This window comes from Marmota monax, unplaced genomic scaffold (assembly GCF_021218885.2).
Source record: "Marmota monax isolate L192 unplaced genomic scaffold, Marmota_monax_Labrador192_F-V1.1 WCK01_AAM20220418_F8-fsc00044, whole genome shotgun sequence".
In the NCBI taxonomy this organism is placed as follows: domain Eukaryota; kingdom Metazoa; phylum Chordata; class Mammalia; order Rodentia; family Sciuridae; genus Marmota; species Marmota monax.
The window spans coordinates 16208097-16233452 of NW_026695198.1; the positions used below are offsets into that span (position 1 = coordinate 16208097).

A 25356-nucleotide genomic window follows, 5' to 3' on the forward strand; every position below is an offset into this window, starting at 1 on the left:
GTGTCAGCCCTTGCCTGACCAATAGTTCTTCTCTAGCATCATAGTTACTCCATAATGGCACTGACAAACTTTGCTAGCAGTGATATGGAAACCTAGATTGAGGCTGAACAAAAGTACATGACAGTCCCATAAAGAGTCACTCAGTATCTTCAGAATACTGTGTTCTCCTTCAGAAACTAGGGTTCCATCTTCCATGTGTATACAGTAACCACCTGTATAAGAACATAACACATCTTTTTTTTTTTTTTTTTTTGGTACTGGGGATTGAACCCAGGGGCCGTGTGCATGCAAGGCAAGAACTCTACCAACTGAACTATACTCCCAGCCCAACACACCCTTTTCTGAATGAATGACTACATAGTCACAATACAGACATTACACAAAAGGGTGATATTAAATGGGAAAACTAAAAAAATCACCTGGAAATATTAGTTGATTCTGCTACTGGTATAGGAGGAGTCACTGGGACCCATTTTTTTTTTTTAACTAAAAACTATTCATGGTAGTCAAACAAAATTCCTCAAGAAGTGTGGTGTTGGTTTTACATGATATTAACAAATGGGAAATCAATAAAAAAGTACATGTATTCTCACCTCTTAACTGACCGAAGTTTTACACTATTCATATCTTTAAGGATCTCTAGCATATTTGGCATGTCAGATTTCTTTGGATTGTTTTTAGCCAAAGTCTTTCCAGCATTGGCTTTTTGCTCTCTTCGTTCTTTAATCAGATCAATAGCAGATTTACTTTGGTGGAGTCCTGGTGGAGGTGGTGGAGGAGGAGGCAACGGTGGTGGTGGTGGTGGTGGTGGTGGTGGTGGTGGCGGCGGTGGTGGCGTGGAGGGAGGAGGTGGGGCTGTGGTAACAGATGTGGCAGAAACCAAGTCACCTACTGAAGAAATAAGAGGAAAATATGCACATACACACCCACACAACTTAATCCTGCTGGTAATAAAGAAAATAATAGTTTTTAAAAGCAAATGTATGTTAGGGACTTTTGTATTCCTACAAACAATATCTTTAAAAAGAATCTCAGTGTGTAAGGAGAAAAGCAGTTTCAGTTACTTCCTGAGAAATGCCTGAATCTGATCTACTATCTCATTCAATTCAAACTCTCCAGATGGAAAAGTTCCATTTAACTTAATGGATGTTTCTGTGACATCAAAATGCTCAAGTTTGTAGCACAATGTATAATCACTTTTAGTAGAAATATAATGCAGTCTGTATCACATAATCACCTCTATTTTTAATATGTACCGTTTAGTAATTTAGTACTATTATAACTATTGGAAAACACTTTGATAAATTTGTGGTTCATTTAAAGTATACTTTCATATAAGACACTTAGAGCTAAAAGCTTGCATTATGGCTGGGCTCAGTGGTGCATAACTGTAATCCTAGTGTCTTGGGAGGCTGAGGCAGAAGGATTGCAAGTTCAAAGCCAGCCTTAGCAACTTAGCAAGGTCCTAACCAACTTAGCTAGACCCTGTCTCAAAATATAAAAATAATAAAAAGGGCTGGAGATGTGGCTCAGTGGGTAAGCACCCCTGGGTTCAATCCCCAGTACCAGAAAAACAAAAAACAAACCAAAAAATGGCATTGACTAGAATATGTACAGAAGACATGTTTTAGAATTACTGTTGAACAGATTACTGTTGAACAAGCAGAAGAAAAAAAAAAGTGTCATATTTAAATTTCAAAATAAGAACTATAGAGTTATAAAATAAGGACCTAAAATTCATCTGCATAATTGGAACATCGAGAGTTGTTTACTGGTTGAGGAAATAGCACTGATGGAAAGAATTACTCTAAAGATTCAGATTATAAGTAGAACATCTAAACTCTAAAATTATCTACAATTTACAGTAGTTTTCCTAGTTTGCCAGAAGAGGGAGGTAAAGCAAAAGAAAACAATTTAAAATTAACAGAATTAAAAGGCAGAACTTTAGGTTTTTAAAAAGTTACATGCTTATGCAAAATTTACTGAAGGAACACCCATTATCCCTCCAGCACTTGGTGCCCAGAGCTCCTTCATGCTATCATGTCCAGGTTGGATAAGATTTCCAAGATGGCACAAGCACAGAGGCTCAGAGGCAAGATATCTGACTATCCTATTCTTTCAACAGAGCTGATTAATCCTGGATCATGACTTGGGAACAGCCATAGGAAAAACCACCACTATATGCCAACAGGTTAGTAGGCTAGGATTTCAAGGCTATGGTTTCTTCCCCAAAGAAGCAGTAACATCGCACTAATTAAACCAACAGTATTAGACAAGGAGTTAGAAGACCCAAGGTCAGATTCTATTCTTTGCAGCTGCTATGTGGTGAAGACATTTCATATCTTTTCTGTATTTGCTTGAATAGTAACTCAATAATATAGGACTATTATGCTGATGTTAAAGCATGAAAGGGAGGTGAAAGTAGTCCTAGACTACCCAGGTCCTGCAGAGAAACCCAGGTTCCTTTCACTGGACAGAAATCCACAGAATGACCTCATGTCCAACAGAGGTGGTGTTACTATTACAGACAGCTAAGTTTCCCATAAGGGAAGGATTCAAACAGTAGTAATTCAACTGCGTGGATTTCAATGTTTTCCAAATAGGTTTCCTAGTCATCCTCCCTGATAGCATCAAGATTGTTCAAAACACACACACAAAAAAACTACCTAAACTTAACCTGGTTCTGCAATAAGCAAGGCAGGGGATTGACACTTGATTTTCAAACAACATCAAGAGTTGTTACTTACTAATCATAAATTTAGTGGCATTCAAAATTTCCAATTTGCCAGGAAAAACAAACAAATGTAGGACTTACAGACCTGCAGTGAGATTCTGTTGCTCTTGCAGGGTCACGATTTTGGCAATCTGAGCTCTGAGAGTAGCAAGTTCATTTTCAAGTGCACAGATCTTCTGCAGGGCTTCCTCATTGGCCAGAACTGCATTCTTTGGTGGAGGCGCTTCTTGAGACAGGCTTGGTAAGGAAATATGCCTGCTTGGGGGCTTCTCGAAGAAAGGAAGGTCATCTTGAAGGGGTGGCTTTGACCTGACTTCTGTCCTGCAAGCAAGATAGGAGTAGTTGTCTCAGGCTTTTCAAGAGGAGGAAAAACCACTGCCACCCATTAGCAAAAGTATCAGGGCATAACACTGATGAACAACTCTTCAAACTGATCTTACATAAATCCCCTCCATAAGTGTTAAAAACAGCAAAGCACTTGTCAATCTTATGTAGCCATGCCTAGATTTCTTATTCATTCTTCTTAATCTCTATAGAATATGTACAAACTAACACTATCAAGAGGCACTGGATTCCACCAAAGTTTTACTAATTCATGTTTTGTTTTTACTTAAACTAAGAGATGTTTCAATGTTCTTCAAAATGGAAAATTATTATATTTAACTGCAAAGTCAAATCAGTAATCCATTAGCCTTTTCCCAGGGTATTGGCTTCTTCACATCAATATTAGTGTTTCCTATATAGGATGAACACATCAAATTGCAAGACATACAGTGAAAGGATAGATGAAATATGGCAAACAGAAACTGAAAAGGAGAGAAAAGAATCATAATTGAATCTATGAATCACCTATATGGATGGTCTCATTTTCATTTGGGTGTAAAATATTTTTTTAATGTACTCACTCTAATAGTTCCAAATGGAAGTCTTTTGGGGTTTCTCAAATGTCAAAGTATACAAAAGTATCCATTTCTTCCTGTTTTCTACAATTAGGTATACCTGACATACATTTCCCCTTTAAGCCCTTTTCTGTCTTAAATTCCTTCTCTTTAAAAAAATAGTTCTAGGGGATGGGGTTGCATCTTAGTGGTAAAGCACTCACGTCACACATGTGAGGCACTGAGTTTTATGGTGTGTCCTCAGCACACCATAAAAATAAAATATATTATATCTATCTATAACTAAAAAAACCAAACCAAACCAAAACAAACCCAAACAAACAAACAACAACAAAAAACAAAACAAAACAAAAAACAGTCCTTCTCTAACTTCTTGTTTATATCCACCCAGCAAAACCTATCAGCTCAGAAAACTGCATCCTATCTTTTGACATTCTGGAAATTCTATAATGACAAAATTCTTCATATGAACATAGTAATCATAGTTCACAGGTACCTCAAAAGAGTAGTAAGCCAAGGCCCTAGTGCAGTATCATCTGGGGAAAGTTTCCTGTGCTTGAAAGTTATTGGGAAACAGAGGAAACTAACACTGAGTGAAACCTTTGCTATCAGACACAGGGCTGGAGCTTCCCTCTCTATCACTACATTTAATCTAAAGTCCATGGATCAGATATTATATTAGAGCTATGGTGGAGGCGCTTCTTTAGACAGGCTTGATAAGGACACAAGAGTCAGTCAGTATCACTTAGCTAGTGCATCAAGAATCAATACTGGAGCTGAGGTTTATGAAGATTCTCAGGCTAACAACATTGCTATTCTTCTATTAAAGACACTGAAGTGTTAATTCAGCCCTACATATTAAAAACTTAAGTTTTTTACACTAAGAATATATAATGTTTTGTTTTTAATAAAACAATAAAGATTTTTTGAATTACTTTTTTCAAAGAACTAGGGAAAAGTGCTGGTAGGTAGGATAGTGAGAGTAAAAGAATTCTAGCCTCATGAAAAGATCTTGAAAAAATATAGATCTCAAATAAACAAAGAATTAAAGTAGCCCACTTGTTCAAAACTGTAGTGGAGGAAGAAGGGAAGGAAACGGCACCAGAAACTGAAAGTGATTTTAGAGAAAGCGTTTGGAAGCAGTGTCCTCAGGACAAAAAGGATAGGTACCACCACCAATGGTCCCAGGCATGAGGAGCATCTCGTAGGGACAACAGAAGGAAATGCAACCAAGAAGAGAGGAAAAAAACTCATGAACAAAGATGTATTTCTATCTCTACTGTCTTCCCATTTCCACAAAAGTGGTTGCTTTGTTTGCCAAAACCTATCTGAAAGAATGAATATATTCGTACCTATGTCTGTGAATGGAAAAGAGGATGATGGTTTGTTTTTGTATTATGAACAAGTGCAGAGTGCAGAGATTTCCTACAGCCTATAATCAGAAAATAAATTTTGGAACCTTTAATACTAGTAAACTAAACATGATTTTACTGTTTATTCAAAAAATTAATAGTCACTTTGGCAGATTATATCCCCACCTAATATTCTCCTAGAAATTAAGAAATTCAAAAGTATTAAATCCTCACGTTTTAAAATAGTATCATTCAAGTAAGCCAAACTTCAAATTCTGCAAAGATTTATTTCTCAATATCCAGAATTAGAACAAGATAATATGATATACTGGATTAAGATATCAACTTCAAGTTCTCCCCATGATCACTATAAGTAAATTTAATGGTTTTGTTTTTCCCGTCTATTGAAATTTTAAGAAACAAAAAACAAATGTAAAAACAACAAAAAGGGACATCAAGTATGGGTGTCTCCACAGCAGTAAACAATCAGCCAGGGTGATGTTTCTTTTGTTTCTTTAAACAATTTTCGACATACCAACTTCTGCTGATGAGATATCCATCTTTTTTGCTTAATTGATTTTGGCTCCAAAATGCTCAAAGGTAGAAGAGCACAGGCTTTTATTCAGAGTTACACTGCACTGGAATTCTCTTAGTTTTTCCAATGTTGGTATCTAAAGAAACCACTTTTCGAGCACAATTTACATAAATACAAAGGTCTTTTTAACTCCATTGACCATTGCAAAGAAAAGTCTAGGTTAAACCTAATATACCTCTAGGGTCCTTTCCCTTATCTCACAATGATGGAAACTCAAAATATGAGATAGTCTTAAATTTTCTCAGTGTCCTAAATAGGTGGTATTCCCAAAATGTTTTTTAATGATCTTTCTTCATCTTTTAGGTTAGACAGCAATCAAGAAATGTATAAAAATATATTATTGTGTTAGAATCCAGGGAGAAAAAAAGCTGATTAATAATTTAGTTCCTTCTCCTTGGGTAGAAAATGACTAATCTTTTCAAGTGGGCAAGTGGCTGGATTAAGACAACTAGCCAAGTTGACAGCAGAAGGTAATCCACAAGAGGATAGACAGTAGAGGGGTAGAGACAAGAGTGTTGAGAGGCTATAGACCAGAAGATGAGTGGTAATTTCCACGTTTAGCTGCTCTAGGCTCTGTTCAACACAAGCCTTCTGTGTTTTTTTTTTTAATTTTAAAAGTTAAATCTTCTGAAAAGTGTATTTATTGGGAATAACATTTTGCCACTAAACGCAGGTTTTTTCCTTCCACTTATGCCTATAAATTGTCAGTTAATGTCTCAGATCAAATAATTAGGATTAGAAAAGAAACAAGTAACACCTGCTGCTTGATGTGCTATGAGTAGGAAATTGTCTTACTCTGATCCATTGAGTGCCCTGGTCTATTCTCCACCTAAGAGCTAAAGTGAGCCAGCCTGCCTGCTTCCCAGGTCACTTCCTTTAGAGTCTTTTAAATCCTTGCCATCTTCTATGAAGTTGGGATCAGGCTGGGGTCTTTTCTGATACTCTCTTAAAAACAGCACATTTCATTTGCAGCTATTATTCAAATTTGAAAAGTTAAACTGAAGAGCTTTAGTAAAGTCTGCAGTCTCACATTATTCACTATCTTTATAATATAGATTTTTATAAATAAAGTTAGCCCTCTGTATCCATAGGTCCCACATTTATGGATTCAGCAAACACAAATGAAAAATATGTACACTTTTAATTATGTCTGTACTAAATGTGTATAGACTGTTTTCTTGTCATTAATTCCCTAAACTATTTAATAGCATTTACATTGTATTAGGTGTTATAAGTAATGTAGATTTAAAGTAATCAGGAGGATGTGCACAGGTTATATGCAAATACTATGCCATGTTACACAAAGGATTACATACCCATAGATTTTGGAAATGCAGGGGGATAGCCCTAGAATACTGAAGGGCAAGGGCCAACTATATGCTCATCTTCCTCATTAGATTACAAGCATCCTGGTGTAAGGAAGAGTTACTTGCAATACTTTTAAGCATTATGAATCTTAAAAAATTTCATTTTGGTTGGGGGTGTAGCTCAGTGGTAGAACACATGCCTAGCACACAAGGCCTTGGGCTCATACCCAGCATTGCAAGAAAAAAAATTATTTAATATTGGGTTTGAAGAATTAGACATAATTATAAATTATTATTACAGAATGAGCAAACTGAAGTAAACTTGAAATATTTCAGTATTTCTTAATGTTCTTCTACTCCAAAAGCAATCAAATACTTGATGAAAATATGTCTACTTGAGGACTCACAGATTACAATCTTTAATTTTTTATTCTTTTCAGTACAAAAATGTTATATTGTGTATATAACCAAAGACTACACATTCTCCTTAAGATACTATCATACAGAACAAATTAATTATCTTAGGCAAGATTATTAATCATAATGATTCTTCCAAAGAATGTCAATGTTACTTATAAAATCAATAAACTGGGAAGGCTCCTGCTAATTCCTCATTAGTCAACTCTAGTATCCCCTTCTGAGAAGCCTTGCCAAACCTCTCTCATCCTACAGTCCAGCTGCCTTCCGTAACTGCTTAGTACATTTTATAGTATCAGTATTATTGAACTCTTTTCTTAATCTCCTCTAACATACCAAATATTCCTTGAATGCAAGGACTTATTTCTGATGCCTGCCTAATTAAAGAGTGAAGAGCATATGGCCAGATGGAATGGTGCATGGGTATAATCCCAGTGACTTGGGAGGCTGAAAGCAGGAGGATCACAAGTTTGAGGCCAGCCTCAGCAATTCAGTGAGGCCCTAAGCAGCTTAGCAAGATCCTGTTTAAAAAATAAAAAGGGCTGAGGATGTAGCTCAGTGGTAAAGTGCCCCTGGGTTAAATCCCCATCACCAAAAACAGTCAATATTTTATTCAGGCTCTTTCAAATAAATAGACACACCTCTCTAACTCTTATATACTGTTTCCTTTGAATCACAACTCTTCTTGACTCAACAATTTTTAGGAAACATTCTCTTAGTACACAAATTCTCTACTATGGCCCATACTGATCCCTCTGCCTCAATAAGACCATTATAATCACTGTACTTATGTAAACAAATTTATGATAGTTCTTTCTGGTCTCTCATACAAGAATATAAACTTCTAAAAGGCAGGGATTCACAGGAATTTAGGATACAATTATATGTCCCTGAGAATTTATACTAGATGAGTATTAAAACTGAACAAAAATGAAGACTGCTCAAGAAAAAGAGTAGAGTTAGTTACTAGAGATCAAATGAGGCGACTAAAAGACAGTATTCAAATGTATCATCTTTAAAGGATATTATTTTAAATAACAGACATTGTATCTCAGCTCTGACAGCCTTCCAAACTAACCTTAGTCTTGTTGAACACTCTCCTTCTTCTGTGGCTACCCATCCAACGTCAGCGAAAGATACCACTGCATCCTCTCCCAGGTGGTTGGGACTCCATTCTGTTGCATGGCTGGTAAGCTGTAAATTATAAATAGAGAAAGTCCTTCACCAGACACCAAAATGTCATCAAACTATTTTCCTTACCTTAAAAAAAAAAAAAAAAATCACCTTTGGTGTTAAAAACACATGGGTGATTTCTAACATTTCCACTACAGGTCTTCATGAAAAGGATCACAGTTACATCACTGTATGACAAACTCTGAACTATTTAACTTCATCCAATTTTTATTTTATAGTTTAATTTTTAAAATTTGATTCATCCTAACATGTTAAAAAACATTTTTAGATTCTAAGCATTAGAAACCACTTATCTTCTGAAGAAATTTAGTGAAGGGGGAACAAAGTTAAGAAAAAAACAAGTGACCAATTTTTGCTAAATGCAGGAATGTTTTTAAATGACTGTCATACAGCAATGCTGTCATAATGCTATATTGTCTGTATTTTGTTAATGTGATAGTGTTGAAAATATATTTTTAAAAACTCAGTTACTGGCTCCCTGCACTGCTACCGACATTGCTGCCTCTGATTCCGCTGCAGTAAGCCTGAAGTCACCTTTGTGGGCTGCTGCAGAAGCCACTGCTGTGCCTGGAGGTCTCTTCTCTAGGCATGGCCTCCTTTACCTCAGACAAGAATTCCGTCGCTTCCTCTGTGGTCATGCCCCTGAACTGGAGGTCTCCTGTCCATCAGCAGCCTGCACTGCTGCTGCCAGCCTGAGATCCCCTAGAGGTGTTATTTTGGGTGCTGCTGCTACAGAAGAAACCACTGCCCTGGATGCAACTGAAGCCGATACGGATGCTGACTCTTGGAGATCGCCTGGAGATACTGCCTCCACAAGCTGCAGTTGTAGCTACTGCTACTGTTAACTCACTGCCAACTGCCAACAACTACCGCCACCACTGCTGCCTAGAGGACTGCTTCAGGGGAGTCCCCAGGTTTGGTTGCATATGCCTGTACCCTTTGGGGACACCAGCCAGGGCCTGGGGCCTGGGTGCCAGCAAGTTTATCACAATAAGAGCCTCTGTCTGGGGACTCCAGCTGGGACCCGCAGGTCCAGTGTGGGGGTGCCTACAGGTTTGGAGGAGTCTGGGGTTTTCCTGCTGAGAGTGCTGGTGGCCATTGTCTTGCTGCTGCATCTCAGGGTTGCTCCTTTGCATGAGTGTATCCCTGGTGGTCTCTCTGCAAGTAGGAGCTGCACTGAGATCTTGAGACTGCACCGTGGCCAATCCTGAGGTATCTGAAGCCCAGATCGGTGGAATAGAGACTGGGTTTTCGAGGGCTGATCTGGGTTTGGTGATCCGAAGAGATGTCAGAGACAGGGCTGAGAAACTGTTGAACACTGACAGAGACAGTTTGACTTTCCAGCAAGTTATTTTATTTTATTTTTTGATTCACTAATCTCTCTAGCATATTTGGGACAGGATGTTTTTTATGCATCAGAGTGTGGAGGTCAATGATATATGATTGGTGTTTTGCATTTTTGTTGTATTCTTATGTCTGATTTTTTCTCCTCTTTGTCTATTTTCTTGGATTTTCTTTCCAACTTTTCTCCAACCAACAGCCAATCTCTCGTTGGCTCCTCTCCGACTCTTCCTGTGAATTTTTACTTCTAGCTTCTCTCTTCCTTCCTTGTGAATATTGCATACTACACTACCTCTGTTCTCTCATCCACCATTTGAAATTGTAAATCTTTTTAACAAATATACTTTTTGTACTGTAGATAGCTACTGAACTCATCATTTTGATTTAATGAGAAAGCAGTAGACGCCTTAGAGGGAGCTATTAGGTGTTCATTGGGTGCTGTTGATATTAGTCTTACCAGTAAAGGTGAAGCACTGGAAACCTTTAGGGACACTATAGGTCTACAGGGTAGAATTTATCCTGCCTTAGATCCATACTTTTACATGGGAAAACACTAACACATGAAAAAACAAGGGAATAAAGCACCCCAAACAAACCAAGATGCTTCAACAACAGAAGCCACTGATAACACAGTAGAAGAAATGTCCAAGGAGTTCAGATTGTATATAGTTAAACTGATATGTGAAGTAAAGGATAGTATAAGGAGTGAAATCAAAGAAAAAATACAGGAAGTGAAAGACTATTTCAATAAAGAGAGATCGTGGAAAAAAAAAAAAAAACAACAAGCAGAAATCCTGGAAATAAAGGAATCAGTAAACCAAATTATAAATTCAATAGAAAGCATCACCAACAGATTAGACCACTTGGAAGACAGAACTTCAGACAATGAAGACAACATATATAACCTTGAAAGTAGAAATGAACATGGGGAGAAGATGCTAAAAATATCATGAACAGAATATCCAAGAATTATGGGATAACAAGAAAAGACAAAATTTAAGAGTTACTGAAATAGAGGAAGGAGCAGAGATACAAACCAAAAGAATGCACAATCTTTTCAATGATATAATAGCAGAAAATTTCCCAATCCTAAAGAATGGGATGGAAAATCAAATACAAGAGGCTTACAGGACCCCAAATGTACAAAATTATAGCAGACCCACACCAAAACACATTATAATGAGAATGACTAACACAGAGAATAAAGATGAAATCTTAAAGGCTGTGAGAAAAAAAAAGAAATTGTTTCCCCTATACGTAATTTTATTTTATTTTTTTTTTGAGAAAAAAAAATAAAATTACATATAGGGGAAACAAATTCAGATCTCAACTGATTTCTCAGTCCAGACCCTCAAAGCTAGGAAGTCCTGGAATAATATATTTCAAGCTCTGAAAGAAAACGGGTGTCAACCGAGAGAATTTAATATCCAGAAAAATTAAGTTTTAGATTTGAAGATGAAATTAAAACCTTCCATGATAAAAAAAAAAAAAATTAAAAGAATTCACAACTAGAAAGCCTACACTACCGAGCATTCTCAGCAAAATATTCCATAAGGATGAAGTTAAAAAAAAAAGTGAAAGCCAGCAAAGGGAGGATATACACTAAAGGGACATTCAACCAAATGAGAAACTAAGACAAATCAAAAGCCAGCAATAAATCAAAATGACAGGGAATATAAATCATATCTCAAAAATAACCTTGAATGTTAACAGCCTAAACTTATCAAAAGACATAGACTGGCAGATTGATTAAAAAGCAAGACCCAATAATAAATACGCTGTCTTCAAGAGACTCACCTCCTGGGCAAAGACGTCCACAGGCCGAAGGTGAAAGGATGGGAAAAAACTTATCACTCATATGGATTACGTAAACAAGCAGGGGTTTCCATTCTCATTTCAGATAAAGTAGATTTCAAACCAAAGTTAATCAAAGAAACAAAGAAGGGCATTTCATACTCCTTAAGGGAAGTATATATAAGCAGGATATAACAATTATAAATATTTATGCCCCAAACAATGGAGCATCTAGGTACATCACACAAACCCTTCTCAATTTCAAGAGTCAAATAGACCACAATAAAATAATACTGGGTCACTTTAACACACCTCTTTCACTACTGGACAGATCTTCCAAACAAAAACTATATAAAGAAACTATACAACTAAATAATACAATTAATAATTTAGACTTGACATACATAGAATATTTCACCCATCAATGAGCAAATATACTTTTTTCTCAGCAGCTCATGGCTCCTTCTCTAAAACAGACCATATCTTATGCCACAAAGCAACTCTTAGTAAATACAAAAAAACAAACATGATAATACCCTGCATTCTATCAGACCAAATGGAATGGATTAGAAATCAATGATAAAATTAAAAAAAAATCGAAGCTACTGTAACAAATGGAGACTAAATAATACACAATTCAATGATGAATGAATAGTAGAAGAAATCAAGGATGAAATAAAAAATTCTTAGAGGTAAAGGAGAACACTGATACAGCATTTCAAAATCTCTGGGACACTACAAAGGCAATACTAAGAGGAGAGTTTATTGCATTGAGAGCATTCATTAAAAGAATAAAAAGTCAACAAATAAATGACCTAACACTACATCTCAAAGCCCTAGAAAAAGAAGAACAAATCAACACCAAAAGCAGAATATGGGAAATAATTAAAATAAGAGCTGAAATTAATGAAATTGAAACAAAAGAAACAACTGAAACATAGACAAAACAAAAAGATGGTTCTTTGAAAAAATAAAAATAGATAACCCCTTGGCCATGCTAACAAAGAGAAAAAGAAAACTCAAATTACTAAAATACAAAATGAAGAAGGAAATATCACAATGGACACATCTGAAATACAGAAAATTAGAAACTATTTTGAAAAGTTATACTCTAATAAAAATAGAAAATATCAAAGACATCAAAAAATTTCTAGAGACATATGATCTACCCAAACTGAATGAGGAGGTCATTCATGATTTAAATAAATCAATTTCAAGTAATGAAATAGAAAATACCATCAAAAGCCTACCAACCAAGAAAAGCCCAGAATCAGATGGATTCTCAGCCGAGTTCTACAAGACTTTCAAAGAAGAATTAACACCAATACTCCTCAAAGTATTCCATGAAATAGAAAAGGAGGGAAACTTCCAAACTCATTCTATGAGGCTAATATAACCCTGATACCAAAACCACACAAAGACACATCAAGGAAAGAAAACTTCAGACAAATATCCCTGATGAACACAGACGCAAAAATTCTCAATAAAATTCTGACAACTCACATACAAAAACATATTAAAAAGATAGTGCAGCACGATCAAGTGGGATTCATCCCAGGGATACAGGGTTGGTTCAACATACAGAAATCAATAAACATAATTCATCATATTAATAGACTTCAAAACAAGAATCATATGATCATCTCAATAGATGCAGAAAAGTATTTGACAAAATATAGCATCCCTTCATGTTCAAAACATTAGAAAAACTAGGGATAGTAGGAACATACCTCAATATTCTAAAAGCTATATATGCTAAACCCAAGGCCAGCATCATTCTAAATGGAGAAAAATTTAAATTATTCCTGCTAAAAACTGGAACAAGACAAGGATGTCCTTTTACCACTTCTATTCAATATCATCCTTGAAACTCTAGCCAGAGCAATTAGACAAAAGAAACAAATTAAAGGGATACAAATATGTAAAGAAGAACTCAAACTATCACTATTTGCTGATGACATGATTTGATCTAAAGATCAAAAAAATTCCACCAGAAAACTTCTAGAACTAATAAATGAATTCAGCAAAGTAGCAGCATATACACCAACAGCTATAAATCAAATACATTCCTATACATTAGTGATGAATCCACTGAAAGAGAAATTAGGAAAACTACCCCATTCACAACAGCCTCAAAACAAATAAAATACCTGGGAATCAATCTAACAAAAAAAGTGAAAGATCTCTACAAGGAAAAACTACAGAACACTAAAGAAAGAAATTGAAGAAAACCTCAGAAGATGGAAAGATCTCCCATGCTCCTGGATAGGCAGAGTTAATTTTGTCAAAATGGCCATACTACCAAAAGTGTTATACAGATTTAATGCAATTCCTATTAAAATCCCAATGACATTCTTCACAGAAATAGAAAAAGCAATCATGAAACTTATTTGGAAAAATAAGAGGCCCAGAATAGCTAAAGCAATCCTTAGCAAGAAAAGTGAAGTAGGAGGAATAGAACACCAGACCTTAAATAATACTACAGAGCTATAGTAATAAAAAAGGCATGGTATTGGCACCAATATAGACTTGTCGACCAATAGTACAGAATAGAGGACACAGAGATAAACCCACATAAATATGGTTATGTCATATTAGAAAAAAGTGCCAAAAATATTCACTGGAGAAAAGATAGCCTATTAAACAACAACAACAACAACAAAAAAAAAGCTGGCAAAACTGGAAATCCATTTGTAACAAAATAAAATTAGACCTCTATCTCTCACCCTGCACAAGATTCAACTCAAAGTGGATCAAAGACTTAGGCATTAGAACAGAGACCCTGCGCCTAATAGAAGAAAAAACAGGGCCAAATCTTCTCCACATTGGCCTAGGATCTGACTTCCTTAACAAGACTCCTAAAGTGCAAGAAGTAAAATCAAGAATTAATAAATGAGATGGATTGAATTAAAGAGCTTCTTCTCAGCAAAGGAAACAATAAAATAAGGAGAGAGCCTACAGAATGGGAGCAAATTTTTAGCACACGCACAGATAGACCACTAATCTCTAGGATATATATAAAGAACTCAAAAAACACCAAAAAAAAAAAAAAAAAAAAAAAACCCACAAATAACCCCATCAATAAATGGGCTAAGGAACTGAATAGACACTTCACAAAAGAAATATAATCGATCAACAAGTATATGAAAAAGTGTTCAACATCTCTAGCAATTAGAAAAATACAAATCAAAACTACTCTAACATTTCATTTCACTCCTGCCAGAATGGCAATCATCAAGAATACAGGAAACAATAAATGTTGGTGAGGATGTGGTGAAAAAGGTACACTCATACATTGCTGGTGGGACTGTAAATTGGTGCAACCACTACAGAAAGTAGTATGGAGATTCCTCAGAAACTTGGGAATGGAACCACCATTTGTCCCAGCTATCCCACTCCTTAGTTTATACTTAAAATCTGCGTACTATAGTGATGTAGCTACATCAATGTTTATAGCAGCTCAATTCACAATGGCTAGACTATGGAACCAACCAAGGTGTCCCTCAATAGACAAATGGATAAAGAAAATGTGGTATATATACTCAATGGAATATTACTCAGCTTTAAAAAAGAGTAAAATTATGGCATTTGCCAGTAAATGGTTGGAGTTGGAGAATATCATGCTAAGCAAAATAAGTCAATCCTACAAAACCAAAGGCTGAATGTTTTCTCTAATATGTGGATGCTAATTCACAATTAGGCGGGGTGGGGGGGCACTAGGGAAGAATAATGTTACCTTAGATTAGATAGAGGGAAGAGATAGGAGGGGAAATGGGGATAAGAAAGATAGCTGAATGAAACAGACATTATTACTGTATGTATGTATGTGACTACATGACCAATATGATTCTGCAACATGTACACTCAGAAAAATAAGAAATTATATCCCATCTATGTATGATATGTCAAAGTATGTAAATACATTCTACTGTCAAGTACAGCTAATTAAAACAAATTAAAAAATTAAAAAAAAAAAAACTCAGTTACTAGAAGCTCAGTTCTTGTTCTCAATGTCAATCCAAAAATGAGGACAAGGTTTAGAAAAAAAGAAAAAGTTTTATTGCTTTGCAAGCAAAGAACAAAGAGTAAACTCTTCCCAGAGGCAGTGAGGGGCTGTTAGGGGAAACAGAGGGCATTCAAAGAGGTGATTAAAAGGCTACATTCCAGATGTGTCCTGTCAGGAACAATTCATTTGTAGCCTTAAGAGATACTCCTTTCTTAAGTCTTCTGGCATCAGTCCTGAAGTCTAAATTCATTCCTGTGGTGTATATGCTTAAGGACAGATAATTCTGCCTAGAATGGGAAGAAGGATAATCCTGCTTCCCTCAAGATTAGGGAGGGAGAGGGAGAAGAGAAAGGGAAAACAAAAACAAAACAAAACAACAACAACAAAACTCCACAAAAATCCATGAAAGTTTTAAAATAAACTGAGTGGAAGAGCAAGTAGGGTCATGTTCAAAGAATGAAGTGGACCCCTGTTACAACTCCTTAAATTTCTTTTTCTTTTCTTTCTTTTTTTTTTTTTTTGAGAGAGAGAGAGAGAGAGATAGTTTTAATATTTATTTTTTAGTTTTCAGCGGACACAACATCTTTGTTTGTATGTGGTGCTGAGGATCGAACCCAGGCTGCACACATGCCAGGTGAGCGCACTACCGCTTGAGCCACATCAGGCCCACAACTCCTTAAATTTCTTGATTTTTAACTTGGGATTAAAGAACAAAAATATATGGATGAGGAAAAGAATATTTTGAAACAAATATATTAAAAAGCATGCATATCCTGAAATTTATCTTGGAAAATAAATGAAAAGATAATTTATTTAATTTAATAAAGATAATTTACTTAAGCCAAGAGTAGTGGCACAAGCCTGTAATCATAGTGGCTCAGGAGGCTGAGGTAGGAGGATCTCAAGTTCAAAGCCAGCAAGGCACTAAGCAACTCAGCAAGATCCTTTCTCTAAAGAAAACATTAAAAAGGGGGGTGGCTGGGGATGTGGTTCAAGTGGTAGTGCGCTCGCCTAGCATGCATGAGGCACTGGGTTAGATTCTCAGCACCACATAAATGTAAAATAAAGATATTGTGTCTACCTAAAAAAACTGAAAAAAATAAATATTTTAAAAAAGTATTAAAAAGGGCTGGGATGTGGCTCAGTGGTTAAGTGTTCCTGGGTTCAATCCCTGGGAGAGGGAGGGAGGGAGGGAGGGAGGGAGGGAAGGAGGGAAGGAAGGAAGGAAGGAAGGAAGGAAGGAAGGGAGGAAAGAAGGAAGGAAAGAAAGGAAGGAAGGAAGGAAGGAAGGAAAGAAAGAAAGAAAGAAAGAAAGAAAGAAAGAAAGAAAGAAAGAAAGAAAGAGCATGGTAGGCCATTAAGCTACATCTTCAGCCCTTTATTTTATTAATTTATTTTGTTTATTTATTTAATTTTGATATATGGTCTCATAAAGTTGTATAAGCTAGCCTCCAACAGACTTGAGGACCTCTTGCCTCAGCCTTCTAGCTGAGACTTACAGGAATGTTTCCTCCTACAGGATAAACATTATACTTTTAACTCAAGGAAAAAAATATAAAGACATTTACTAGATTTACTAATTAACATTTATCAGAAAGGTTATACTGGGATCCATGCTTTATTCAAACGTTTTTAAAAATGCAGGGTGTATGCTAGCTAAATAAGCACAGGATATACTCTCAGCCCTACTGAAGACCTTTTAATGTTATCACTGCCAAATCAGACTTCTGAAAGTTATAATTAGTTAATGCCTCTTCCTTAAATACAAATATACCATGTAAACAGTTACTATTAATGTAATTAAAAGTTTAAAAGGAAAAATGGCATACACCTGTAATCCCAGTGACTGGGAGGCTGAAGCAGGAGAATTCCAAGTTCAAAGCCATTCATGGAGACCTTGTCTCAAAATAAAAAAATAAAAAGGGCTGGGGATGTGGTTCTGTAGTTAAGTGCCCTTGGGTTCAATCCCCAGTACCAAACAAATGTGCAGGCACACATACACAACCAAAAATAAGTCTTTAAATTGTGAATAAACTTGTTTGGGGAGTGGGTGCTGGGGAATGAACATCCCAGGGATGTATTACACTGAGCTACATCCCTAGCCCTTTGTTATTTTTTTTTTCTTTAGAGTGGGGATAAGTTGCAGAAGCTGGCCTTAAACATGTGATCCTCCATCTCAGTCTCCCAAGTGGTTGAGATTCCACAAATGTGCCACCGTGCCCCACTGTGAATAAAATTTTTTGAAAACATCAGCTGTTGGTATGTGAATTTATTCTGATATCATTATTACCTAACATTATCAACTTAATATTGTTAAAAATTGGCATTTTAACAGTAATATACTGAGAACATCAAGCATCCAAAATGCTTTAAGTTACAGTCTTTGGGGAAGAAAGGTAGACGAAAGGAAAGAAGCTATATTAAGAGTTGAGATTAAGAATCTAACCTTTGGCCACAAAAAAATAAAACAAAACAAAAACAGTTAAAAATGGAATAAAGATGAAAAAGTTTCAAAATACTAATGTCTTGCACATAATGGCAAATAAATTGTTGTCAAAAGAAGAAAAAAGTATCAATTTCAGTAAGTACATTTCTTAAAAGGTTTATCAGCAGAGACCAAAAGAAAGATTTTTATACTTTTCCCCATGTATTCCAGAAATTTATCCAAACAAGTTAATAACTAAACAGATATTCAGCATAAGAGTTTCTTATACAACTTAAGTAACATAACTGTGCATCAAGCTGTTCCTCTCTTTATTACCAAAAACAAAAGGGTGTCAAATGGGTTATATGCAGATCCTTCAGTAGGAAGGTCCCCATACTCTGCAGAAGCTCCTAGAAAAGACTGCATTTAACAGACTGTTTTAATACAAATGAAGAAAGTCATAAGATTAAAACTTGGGGCTTAGGGATGTGGCTCAGTGGTAGAGCACTTGCGAGAGGACCTAGGTATGAACTCCAACACTAAAAGAAAGTTTTAAAATCTTCTGGTGCCTTCCTAAGGTGCTAGAGTTCATGAACATCAGACTGATCATAATCCTTTGTTTTGTTTAGAAAATAAAATTTGTTCAGTATACTTGCCAGATGGTAGAAAGATAAGACATTTTGACTGGGAGACTTTTCTTTTTTAATTTTTTCTACAGTTGTAGTTGGACACAGTATCTTTATTTTTATTTATTTATCTTTATGGGGTGCTGAGAATTGAGCCCCATGCTTCACTCTTTCAAGACAGGCACTCTACCATTAAGCTACAACTCCAGCCCTGGTATACTTCTTACTTTCCCAGTAAAGTATTAAATTGCTTTCTTCCAAAATAGTTATAAATTTTTTAAATTTATACTTATACATATTCAAAGATATATGTTAACCCATTTTCATGATCTCAAATGATAATTAAAAATCAAATTTATTTCTCAACTTTATATCTGTACTCCATACATTAACCAAGAACTATTATTTTTTGCATAAACTTGGAAAAAAATAACTATTCCAAGGATTTACTTTCCAGTCTTATTTAAACATTAAGCATGTTTAGAAACAAAACCATGTATATAACATGCACTCAATGAAATGAAAATGGTTAATGATACTGTCAAGATCTGTCTGTACTGTTTCTACTTGACATCCTTCCTTCATCAAAATAGTTTTGTCATTTAAGTCAGCCTCATTCAAAAGACAAAACTGTCTGCACCCAAAATCTTTAAAGGCCATTTTGGTGACATAAGAATGAAATGAAAAGGACAACTTTCAGGATAATCCACTTGTAAAGTACAAGACAAGATAGTGAGGACTGGCAAGGAGGAATGAAGGCAAAAATTTCTTGGAAGTTAGATACCATCACTGACATGCATGGATGACTGCTGAGAAGTCAGAAAAAGAAAAGAACTTACTGATGGTTCCCAGCAAGGTCCTTTCCTATTATAGCCACGGTAGTAGAAAAGAAAGAAAAAGTGAAGAAAAATTTAGAGTAGCATTATATTTTTACTGGTTTTAAGAATTTCACCTTAACATTTGAAAAAACTCATTACTCAAAATTCAATTCTATTTTAGGAATCTTACTATGGTAACTTTAGTTAATTTAAAATATTCTGATAATGTACGAACAAAATAAATTCATTTAATAGAATGTTTAGAACAAAATAAAATCATCCCTCAGTATCCATGGGGGATTGGTTTCCTGGACATTTTCCCCTCCACCCATACAATGCTTGAGTCCCTTGTATAAAATGGTATATAGTATTTGCATATAACCTAAAACATCCCCTCCCCTTATACTTTAAATCATCTCTGGATTACTTATGTAACTTAATACAATGTAAACGCTATATAAATAGTTTATACTGCATTATGTAGAAAATAAGAAAAAAAAAGGTACATGTTCTGTACAGATGAAATTTTTAAAAATATCTTTGATCATCCTATGGTTGATGCAGAACCCATTATAGTTAGCAATAGCTCACTGTACAAATGGTAATCTGGTGGCGGATTACCCAGAGTTTTTGCGTGGTGATCTGACCAGCATGGGGCTCTCACTGCCCCCTGACTGTCACACCAGCTTGGGAAGGAATTGCGTGCTAACCTGCAGAATTGGTTGGTCTGGACCCAGTCCCCAGGCTGGGCCTGCTGAACTGCACCTCCACAGATGGACACCACCCCAGAGCCTGGGGACACTGAACTGAGGAAGTGGGGTTCCCAGGGAGGGCCCAATCCTAGCCTGACATCTGGAGTGGCCTCTGCAGCCTGGCCTGGTGTCACCTCTTGTGGCTGCTCCTGAGGCTGTACCTGCAGGACCTGGCATTCTTAGGCCCATGAAGCCAGAACCCACACTCTGCCCCTGCCCCTACCCCATCCCCTTCCCCCTACTAGTTCCGGTGGTAAGTGTAACAATTAAAATGACATCACTTGTCAAAAAAAAAATGTACAAGAGTTGAAATTCTTAGTATAAAAATATTAGAAGAGATAACTTTGTCATCATATGACTTTTTCTAAAATAAATACACTGGTACTAGAGACTAGGATTTTCTGCAAAAATGGTCTAATAGTAAACAGGTTATATACAGATCCTTCAGTAGAAAGGTCCCCACACTCTGTAGATGCTCCTAGCAGAGATGGTATTTGATGAGTTGTTCTGTTACAAGTAAGAGAAATCATAAGATTAAAACCTGCGGGGGTTAAGGGTGTGGCTTAGTGGTAGAGCACTTGCCTAGCACGTGAGAGCACCACAAAAAAAACAAAGTAAAATAAAAACCTGAATAATGACTTTCCAAGGTGCTGGTTCATGAAGATCAGACTGGTCATAACCCTTTTTGTTTAAAAAATAAAATTTGTTCCAGTACACTTACCATAATTTTAACTTCCACATTTAGTTGTGGTATAGGGACTTTACTGGGAATCTGGAATTTCATTCATTATTTGTTTGGTTACAGAACATTCTCCTCCACCACCAATTCAAATGATGACTTCTCAAAATACAATAAGTTGGGGCAGGACTACTAAAGAAAAATTAGTCCAAGTTAAATTACCCAGAGGTCTTCCAGAGTTGGGATTCAACCTACTTATACCACATTGACAAATCTCCACTCAGATCATTCTAAAGTACATCTCTGTTAGTACCCACAGTCACTTTTTGTGTGTGCTTTAAAATTTTTTCTTTAGTATAGTATTTAAAATCCTAATAAACTATATTTACGTTCCATGTTTTTTTTTTAACTCATACATTTTAAAATTCATAAAACATGCCAAAAAGGCTTTAGTGACTGATTTTCACACCTACCAAAAGGGACTATGTTACTGCTTTAAAGAAAACTTTAGGGGCTGGGAGTGTAGCTCAGTGGTAGAACACATGACCAACATCAATAAAGCCCTGGGTTCAATCCTCAGCACTTTGAAAACAAAACACAACCTTTCTTTAGCAAGGTATGTGCCTCAGGTCCTTAATCTTATCTGTTTAAGAAACTCCTAAAAAGTTTTTTTTAAAAAAAATTCATGTATGAAATTTAGATTTAGTAAGCCTTCAATGTGTTTTAAGAGCTTTCTAAGAATTTCTGCAAGGAGGTAGAAAGGGCACGTAGAACCACATTAGAATATGAGGCCTAAGCATAGATATTATTTTTTAAAGCTTTTGATAATTTATGCATCCAGTTCACTATAAATCAAAACCTCTGCACCCCATTCATGCCCTCCTCCAGAGTTTACTGCTTTTGCAGGTCCCTCCACATCTGAAGTTTCTTTTGGTGTCATTAATCTAGAATAAGTAGTCAAAGAAGGGCCTGTTCTAATTTTGTCTTTATCTGAGTTTCTACCTCCAAAGGACCACTATACCACAATATGTATAAAAGGCTTACTGCAGAAGTATATAGTTGCAAGCCAAAGTTGAAATGCACATATGTGAAAAGTATACAAAGAATAAGGGAAATTATTTTTTCTAAACTAAAGCAAATGCCAAAGAGTCTGGAGATCATGTTTTGGAGCGTAATATAGTCAACTAATTCCTAGTACTCACTAAATGAAGTACAGAAGTGAATTAAACCTATAAGATTGTAGGTCTTCCAATAACAGCAGAGAACATTTATTGAATGCCAGTTATATGCTTTTCACATTTATTATCTCATTTTATTTCCAGCACAACAGTCACTTTACTTATTAATTGGATGAACATATAACTAAATCTGTTGGTCTGTGTTCTGATTTGTCACCTATAAATTTGCAGAATCCAATCTGTAAAATCAGGGAGTTAAATTAGACAATCAAATAAGATAATTTGCTCTGTAACTGTAAAGTGGCAATAATAATAATGTCAACAAAATCACCACCAGCAACACTTTTATTGAGCACTCTCTATCTACAAGTTATTAAATGCATGGCTTTCATGTATTATATCCTCTAATACAACAACACAAAGTTAACATGCCTGTCTTGCCTAATATTTATATAGGAGTCTTACCTGGATCAACTGGTACAGTGAATGTTATGGTCTAGAAGAACTATACTGAAGTTTAAGATTTCAGAGGTTAAACTCTTTTGAGAATAACAGAGTTGAGCTGTTACTGATAATGTGGGTAAACTATGAAAGGAATGGAAATAAAAGTCAGCAGGAATGGGAAAAAAATAAGTTTTAGATGGATCCTCCAAAAGACAATAAAATCACCCAGGATTATGAGCAGACTGGTTTTGAAAATCGAATTCCTGTCTCTGAACTGACCACGTGAATGTCCTCGTCTCAGTTTAATTCAACTTTGTCTCCTGAGTATGGCTTTATTATAATGCAGTGTACTCTTGTGGACCCCATCACTATGTTCCTCAGTTCCAGACTTTCTATATTACTATTTACCCATGTTAGACTCCTAGATAACCCAGATATATTCCTATCAATTAGCACCTCATGAGTCAGAGAAACAGCAAAAATGCATTGCCAATTTTATTACTCTAAATTGATCTGTATTTTAAAAAACTATGTTTTTTTGAATTTTGATAGTCATAAGAAAAAACAGATACAAAGGAACAATAGCAGACTTAACACATTTAAGTAGCAGGTTAAAAAAAACTTTAAATATTGATATTAAACAAATGACTTGTATCTTCCACTACATTTTAAAATAGGACACTAATGATGCTTCTCTTACCTTACTCAGTCTTCTCATGTTAATTTACTCTCTTTTCAAATGGAATTCCTGAACTAAATCTAGCTTTTTTTTCTAACCATACCCTTCTTAAGTGACTGATAATAATACTGGGAAAAAGAATCCTCCCAATACAAGTACCTGGTTATAGCTCTTTGGTTAACTGTCAATGCAGATTTGAATTGCAACAGAAAATATTTGATGTCTCAAGTCCTTTAATATGTCTCCAGCTACATGAACACAAATGCTAAAGCAAGTTCTACAACTAGGTGGTTATGTAACAGTGGTCCACTTAATGCTTTGAATGTAGTCCTTGCTGCTCTGCCACTGCAACTTATTTTTAAAATGGACATGCTTCTTTCTCTTCCTGTCTTCCTGCTCCTCCCTAATCTCTCCCCCTACATAATTTCAGGGGAAACAGGATTACCTTTCTTCCCTAATTAGGCAGATTTATCTGTCCTTGAGTACAAACCCACGACAGGAACAAGGTAATCCAGACTTTAAGGATTGTACCTGAAGAACTCAGAAATGACTATCTACCAAATTAACAAGTGAATTACAACTCCAACAGAGAACATGTGGATTGTAGCCTTTGAATCACCTCTTTAAAGACCCTCTGTTCCTGCTGATGGGCAGAACCACAGCCTTTGGGACAGGAGTCTCCTGTGTTTTTCCTTTGCTAGCAAATCAATAAACCTTTTTTCCTTTTTGTCAAAACTGTATCCTCATTATTGGACTGGCACTGGGGACAAGGACTGCGCTTTCCATAAAAGCATTTGTTAACATAAACAGGCAGATTTTTTTTTTTTCTTGGTGGTGCTGGTTTGGAATCCAGTATCACACAGCATGTTAAGATAAGCACTTTACCACTAAGTTATACCAATGGATCCAGAAAGAAAATTTTAATGGAATTGAGCAATCAGAAAAAAGTTAACAAGCTTTAGTTATTATAATAGTTACTTGAAGAAATTGGCAAATAAGGCGAACTTTTGGGTCTAAATGTACAGAACTCTGAGAAATTACCTGATACTTAATTCCACAGATTTCTTCATTTTGATTATTTTTTTAAAAAGTCTAGAGTTTGATAAAAATTACTTTTAAGTTCCAATCCATCAGTTTTGGGACTGATACACAAATGTTTAGCCAGTCAATTTGTAAGAAGGACTGAACCACCATGTAGTCAATCTGAACAAAAACTACATGCTACCACTTAGAAACAAATTCACACCTCCATCTACCAGGAGTACTGACTTAGGAATATATAAAGGGGGCATTTTAAAGTTTCTGAATGATGAGTTAAATATCTTTCAAATGTCCACAAGTTTCTGCTTTAGAGATGTTAAACTTCATGTTATTATATGTTGAATTGAAATGCTTTGTCATATTACTGCATACAGAATTACTGAAAAATACAAACAAAGCTATGCTATGTAAGCCTAACACTATAATAACAATGAAGAACAAATGCTTATCAGAAGGAAACAGTAAAATCTCCAAGCAAAGAGTAGAGTTGTTCCTGATTTAGCACTATAAGAAAATACTAATACTTGAACATTCAAAGTACTCCCTAAAGGACTGGGGATGTAGCTCAGAGGTAGAGCACTGGTCTAGCAGGTTCAATCCTGGTCACTACAAATACAAAAGAAAGAGCACTTCTAATTCAGGGTTTGACCTACTACTCCATTTAGAAAACTATAGTTATCTCTTTGTTTTGATACTGCCATTGCCAAGGCAATGGATCCTATATTTAATGCTGAGTTTGAAATCTATGATGAAGAAAGCAACTTATAAGGTATCCACAGAGACATCTAAAAACAAACTAAGTGATTGCCCTGTTCAAAGAAAAAAGATTAACAATAAAGAAAATAATGGTGGTAACTTAAGCAACTGAATGCCTATGTATTAAGTCACCTAGGAACTGGCAATTGCTTATCATTAGTCTATAACAGATTAAGGATAATATATAATAATATATAATGATAGCTTATCATAGTCTTCTAAATCTTCACATATGTTTGTCTGTTTTTTGGTATCAGGGACTGAACCCAGGGGCACTTAACCATGGAACTACATCCCCAACCCTGCCCCACTTTTTCTT

The 25356-nt window shown here is 35.7% G+C and overlaps 1 protein-coding gene across 3 annotated transcripts in view; it reads right to left on the reverse strand.

The window, feature by feature from the left end:
- The window catches only part of Mtfr1 (mitochondrial fission regulator 1), a 52243-nt gene that overhangs the window by 2830 nt on the left and 24057 nt on the right, over nt 1–25356 (reverse strand). The window contains exons 4-6 of one of the 3 annotated variants that reach the window (XM_046428491.2): nt 8383–8498; nt 2820–3055; nt 594–855 (exon numbers count right to left, since the gene is read on the reverse strand). In XM_046428491.2, coding sequence (XP_046284447.1) covers nt 594–855; nt 2820–3055; nt 8383–8498 — 614 coding nt within the window. Of the gene's footprint in view, nt 1–593; nt 892–2819; nt 3056–8382; nt 8499–25356 lie in introns of all 3 variants that reach the window. The other 2 variants (XM_046428489.2, XM_046428488.2) reach the window with 2 other exon arrangements.